General features: G+C 40.7%; 1 protein-coding gene across 1 annotated transcript in view; it reads left to right on the forward strand.

Annotated features, from left to right (window-relative positions):
- The window catches only part of URI1 (URI1 prefoldin like chaperone), a 466,682-nt gene extending 461,566 nt beyond the window's left edge, over nucleotides 1–5,116 (forward strand). Inside the window, exon 11 of the mRNA XM_086947708.1 lies at nucleotides 4,319–5,116. Coding sequence (XP_086803834.1) covers nucleotides 4,319–4,504 — 186 coding nt within the window. The 3' untranslated portion in view covers nucleotides 4,505–5,116. The remainder of the gene's footprint in view (nucleotides 1–4,318) is intronic.
- Nucleotides 5,117–6,654: the final 1,538 nt, after the last annotated feature.

Below are 6,654 nucleotides of genomic sequence, written 5' to 3' on the forward strand. Positions count from 1 at the left end.
TCTTCAAGAAGGGGCAGAGAGAGGACCCATGATGTTACAGGCCCATATCGCTGATTGATTCAGCAGTTAAAGTAATGGGGAGAGTGATTCTTAAGAAACTAACAGATTGGCTAGATGAGAGTAAGATATTGTCAAATTTACAATACAGGTTCAGGAACGGTAGGGGTACTATAGATCAGTGCCTAAATCTACATCTGATAGTGGGGAAATATACAACTGCCAAGAAGGGGATATTTCATTTGGCCTTTATGGATCTCTCCTCTGCTTTTGACCGACTGAACAGATCTAAATTATAGATTTTACTAATTAACATAGGGATGGATCCGAATATTGTTAATTTTCTGTCCGACCTGCATAGGGACCTCTTTGATATGATAAAAGGGGTAATCACACACAGCATATCCGTGTAACAAGAGGTGTTAGACAGGGATGTATTCTAGCTCCCTTATTTTTTACATTATACATGAATAATTTAGACTGCACTTTTTGTACAGCTCGTAAAGATATCCCTTACGTGGGGGACCGGATAATTCCTGCGCTTCTATATGCGGATGACAGTTTTATTAGCTCGAACAGTGGTTGGGCTTCAGTGTTTTCAAAATTTCATTGCTGATTCTATGATTTTGCTGGATCGAAGTGTTAATTTCTACAAATCTCACACAATGATTATGGGCCGAAGATCCAGACGATTGAAATCAAATTTTTGTGGAGGTAACAAAATATCAAGGGTGACCTTTCTCCTAATTAGGTGTATTGTTTGATGAAAGGGGCTCATGGGCACTGCAAAAAGAAAGCAAAAAAATGCCATGGCGAGAGCGACAGTAGCTGTCCTTGATTTTGCACGTAGGCTAGGGGCCAAACCTATTCAAGCTATTGTAAATATACACAGGGCCAAATTTATCACTATAGCTAAATGTGGATCTGAAATTTGGAGGTAAAAGGAGCCTGAAGAAGTTCAATTAGTGGAGAATAAGTTTTTCAGAAATCTGCTTTTGGGCCCGCACTCTATTACCTATTATATCATTCATCAGGAATTGGGCGTTGGTTTTGTATCCAATTTGATTGGTATGGCTCTGCTTTTGCAGTGGATTTTGATCTGGGCCAACCCAGTATTGGAGTTGAATCATAAGATTGCTTGGTATTGCTTATCCCTGGATAGAGCAAGTAGCGTTCTCTGGCTAGGTTACATCACAAGCTTAACTGAGAAATTAGGGCAACCCACCGATTGGATTCACCCAGCAAGCTGGTGAAGGAGGTCCTGTTGTGGGTTAAAAAACATTTCTTGTGTACAATGCAATCAGAAAGAGGCTAAAGAGGTCTCAAAACCCATGGTACGAGCCTATATACTTTTGGGAACAGCCCCAACGATAGAACCGTACAGAAATGAAATAACAAAGTCTTACCACTGCTTTCTTTTAACAAGATTCAGATTTAACCTTTTGTTGTGTTATGTTATGTTAATAACATTTCTAAAGCGCGGCTGTTACCCTAAGGTGTCCTGGCACTGAGCACTGCCTAATTTGTTCCTGTGACTATAACCAGGTTTTCAGCTCTCGCCTGAAGGAGAGGAGCTCGGTTGCAATTCTGAGGTGGAATGGTAGATTGTTCCATGTGTTTGCGGCAGAAGCAATGAAGCTCCTGCCTCTCCAGCTAGCTTCTTTGACTAAGGGAACATTCACTTGTTTTGCTGCCAGAGAGCGCATGGTTCTTCTGGGGACGTCCCATTGAAACCGTTGTTTCAGGTAGTGAGGACCTCCTCCCTTTAGTGTCTTGAAGACTGTGCAAAGGGCTTTAAATTGGGCCCGATGTTTCACTGGGAGCCAGTGAAGGTGTCTTAGATACCTCTTGACTGAGACAAACCTAGGTTTACCCATCAGCAGCCTGGCTGCTGCGTTTTGTACTACTTGGAGTCTATTCATATGTCTCTTATGGATATTCAAGTAGAGAATATTACAATAGTCTAACCGTGACATAACAAGTGCTGTAAGCACTGTCCTGAGGCGGTCATCCGGAAGAAGAAACTTTATTTTCCTCAGAATTCTGAGGAGAAAGAAACATGAAAAAACAACCCCGCTTACCTGATCTCCAAAAGTGAGCTTATTGTCCACAATTACCCCCAGATTCTTCACTTTCTCAGCCCGTTCTGGGAGAGTTCCCAGTTCTTTCAGCCACCGGTCAGGTGTCCAGGTGTTCATGTAATTACCAAAAATAATAACCTTTGTTTTTCCAGAGTTAAGTCTCAGGCAGATGGACACCATCCGTCCCAAGATGGCTTTCATGCAGTCGTGATTTTTTTTTTCGGTTTCAGCTTGATGGCCACGCTGAAGGGACAACACAACTTGCGTGTCATCCGCATATGATGTCATTTGGGACCCGAATGACCTTACCAGCGGGGACACGTATACGTTAAAAAGTGTAGGGCTCAGGGACGACCCCTGAGGCACCCCACAAAGAAGGGAGCAGGGTTTCGACCTAACTATATCCAGGTCCACTGTTTGCGCTCTATCAGTGAGAAAGGATTTCAGGAGGTTCCATGCCCGTGCCTTGAACCCCATTTTCTGATAAACTGTTCATCAGAACCCTATGATGGACCGTATCGAAGGCCGCCGAGAGATCCAACATGATCAAAATCGCTGCGCCTCCTGGTCCAAGACCTCTCTAGCCTCCTCTGTGGATTTGATAAAGGCAAACTCTGCATCCATATTCTGTTGGATCCAGTATGTTTTTGGTCTGCAAGAAACTGCTGAGTTGAACATTCAAGGCTTTCTCAATAATTTTTGCCGGTAATAGGAAACTGGAAATAGGTCTGTAGTTGTTCGGATCCTTGGAGTGAGGTTTTGTTTTTTCAGCAAAGGCAGAATGGATGCTATTTTCTATTTTTCTGGCAACTGACCCAATTTAAGGAAAGTATTGAACAGGGGGGGTGAGAGCTGCCCCAATAATATCTGGGGTTTGTTTGTTCACAGAGGCAGGATATGGATCCAGAAGGGAACCTGATCGGATCGACATCAAGAGTTTGATCGAGTCTTGTGTCTCCAAAGTAGAAAAGCTATCTAGTATCGATGTTACATTAGGAACGGAGGGCACCACCCCGGCTGATGCTTCATTAACTCGAACCTGTGTGTGCGTAACTGAGGAAAAGATGGCTTCCACCTTTAGCTGAACAGAGGAGGCAAGATGTTCACATAATTCAAAACTACTCTGTATTGTAGAAGTATTGGGGGCCGTGAGTGTAACTAAAGTTTTGAAGAGTTCTTTGGAAGATTATGCCAGCTTAATCTGTTCAGAAAAGAACTGCCTTTTGGTATCCAGGAGTAGTTTTTTATGAAGAGAGAGACTTGATTTATAGGCCCCTCTATCAATCTTAAGGTAACCTCTTCTCCAGATTTGCTCTAGTCATTTACAGGCCTGTTTTTGCATTCTTAATTCTTCGGAATACCAGGGGGCTGATGGATGGACCCGCTTGGGAGTGCACCATTTTTCACCTTGCATTGGAGGACCCTCGGGTGGTGTAAGGTGAAAGACTTGGCCCTTGCTCTTGTGATAACTTTTATTTTAAGGATACTTTTCACTTCATAATGTTTTGCAACCACTGTCATATTCGTAAACGTTTTCTACTGCCTATACTGAAAGATAAAGGCTTTATGCGGGTAAGGCCTGCATTAGAATACCTACAGATGCTGAATAACCTGTGGCAATGCTTTAACATTGCTAGTTTTTTAGTTGCAGTGGTTAGGGAAAGAAAAAAAGCTTCTCTGATGTGGTACGTATCTGATTTTTATACAGTAAAGAAATGAAAGATTTTATCTTGATGTTTTTGGTGCATAAGATCAAGTTTTAAATGAATTTGTATATATTTGTCTATTTACACCTTAATGTTGGGAATGATTTTATCCTGATGTTTTTGGTACATAAAATTCTTAAAAGAAATATGTATATGTTAATATTTGATTTTTTGTAGTGTACTTTTATGGTTTTAATTAACCGAATAAAGTGATTTTGATAGGCTGACATGATTCGAAGCTGGAAATTTGATATCTTATTTTTTTGTTGTTGAGATATTAAGACAATATTGCTGTTGAATATGAGTCATTAGCAATGTCCTTGTGACATAATTTCTGAATTTTAATCATTGTGCCTTGGTTTGGGGTTAACTGGAAGCTGGTGGAGCATGCATTGTATTATTGTTATAAACACTGTTTTATACTTTTATTATTCAACATCACAATCTTTAATAAGACAATTTATTATGAAGTACTAACGCTGTTAACCCAGATATAGACATAAGCTTTTTGATTTTGTGGTCTCTCTTCTTTAGGCTTTCTCTGGCACTGTGATAGAAAAAGAACATTTTTCTGCAACTATTCCGCTCTTAAGCATTGCTCACAGTACTCTACCTACGATTCCGGAGCGGAAAACTGAAGAAGCTGTTCCTGAAGTAACAGAAGAAACAACAAAGCGAATTTCGAAATTCAAAGCTTCAAGAATGCAGCAGAGAACATAGCTTTTGCCGAAAAAATAAAATGTCTTTAATATCCAATTCTAGGAATATGGACGGCTAGGAACATTGCATCAGTGTAATAAATAAGCATACTGTATTTGGTTGATGAGGTGTAACTTTTGGCCTCTGATTATAATTTGATGGGGCACATTTATATGGCTGATCTAAAATATGCAAATTGTTACTTTAATTATCCTTATTACGTGCAGCCCCTTTCTATGTTTGCTTCTTCAGCCTCCACAGGCAGTTTACTCCTTTTTTTTTTTCCTACTGTGCATTTAGAATTTTAAGTTTCGGTTCAAGTCTACTAATTGTAAGTATTTTTGAACCTACTATAAAAATAACTGTACATTTCCTGACCATTTTAAAGAAACTTTCTACCTTTATACTCATAATAATAATATGCTTTGAAATAGTCCTATTGCTGACTTCTAGATTACTGGTGGTTGGCTGTGTTGTGTAAGTCTTTAATCCTTTGTTTACTATCCTCAAACTCTGTGAATTTCACTGTACAAATCTTTCATGGGATACTGTGGTTTTGCAGGAAAGTTTCTTAGGTGATAAATGGTATTTTGCAAACTACATTTTTTGGAAATAAAATCCTACTGAAATAGAGTGCCTCTTATTTCTTATGAACCATTGTCCTACTTCAGACTGTCTTCTGTATGTTTTAAAAGTGTATCTGTTGAACTTGTTACTTAAGCTACACTTCCATGACCAATTTTGTTTAACTTTTTGCCAAATAACGTTATGGTCCTTAAACTGATTGGTTTAACTACTGAACATTCGAATGAACAGTTTCAGTACAGTTTTCGTTAGAGAGAGAAGTCTAATCATCAATCCCTATTTCCACAGACACACTCTTTAGAGCGCACTTCCCATTAAGAATTGCTTTACACAAAGCCTCACCTCTTTTACCAATTTTCCTAAGCCCCTAGCTTTTCCTCCTCACTTTTCTTAAGAAAAGAGTACTCTTCCACTTCTCCTTTGGGCCCCGTCTCCTCTAATACAGATTATCTCCAAGAAACCTCAGCATAATGTTTTCCTTGCAATAAATCCGCATTTTACAGTAACACCACTGTCCATTGTCCTGCATGTAAAAGTTACCTGTAATCCTTGTACTTCTCCAGAGAAATCCTGATCAAAGTCATAAGCAGTAAATTACCCCACCCAACTGGGAGATCGCAGAACACTTAAAAATTAATACATGTACATTATAAATTTCATTGGTTTTCATTTCATGGACCGGAAACGAGCATCCTGGGTTCGCCCTGGTTTGGCCGTTCGGGCTGGACTGTTCCCATGAAGAACAGGGTCAAGACTGATTTGCTTATGGCTGGGTCGGAACTGGGGTGGCGAAGTGAGCTAAATAACGAGGGATTCAACCCAGATGTGTGACTGGGGGCAAGTGTCTCCTTGTGTTTGCTTTGTTCGCCCTACGCTGACATGGTATGCCCAATCATGGGCCCCTTACTCACTTTGCCACTGGATTCAAGCTAGCCTGGCTGATAAAGGGTATTACCCCGAAACCGGTCCCAGGATGCTTGTTTCTGGTCCAGGGAAGACCTGGCTTGGTAGTTCGAGCTGGACTGTTCCCATGAGGAACAGGGTCAAGACTGATTTGCATATGGCTGGGTCGGAACTGGGGTGGCAAAGTGAGCTAAAGAACGATGATGGATTCAATCCAGATCTGTGACTGGGGGTAGGTGTCTGAAAAGTTTCAGTGCTCCGCCCATCATTTCATTGTGTCTGCTTTACCATTGAAAGATTGCGAACTCAGTGGGGCTACTCTCCCGCTATAACAGAGCAAACGGAGATGAGATGCAGGAACTGATGCAACATCTCGCAGATGATTATAAAAAGTGAGAAGACGACTTAGTAAATGAGGGAAAGCAAATATATAATGCTGTAATCAAATGTGGACTAGGCTGGGCAGACACTGCTGCGAGGGGCATAGATGGCACCAGCATGCTGTGTAGACATGCATGGGTACGCATTTCAGGCTTCAAACCAGAAGTGCAGCAACATATTCTGAACATACCCTTTGATGGGGAAAACCTTTTCTGCCCTCTGTGGATACACAGCTTGAAAAAATTTTAAAAACACAATAATATTGCAAAATCAATGGGTGCCTTACAAACAACACCTGAGAA

The sequence above is a fragment of the Lissotriton vulgaris genome, chromosome 12, assembly GCF_964263255.1.
Source record: "Lissotriton vulgaris chromosome 12, aLisVul1.2, whole genome shotgun sequence".
Lineage (NCBI taxonomy): Eukaryota > Metazoa > Chordata > Amphibia > Caudata > Salamandridae > Lissotriton > Lissotriton vulgaris.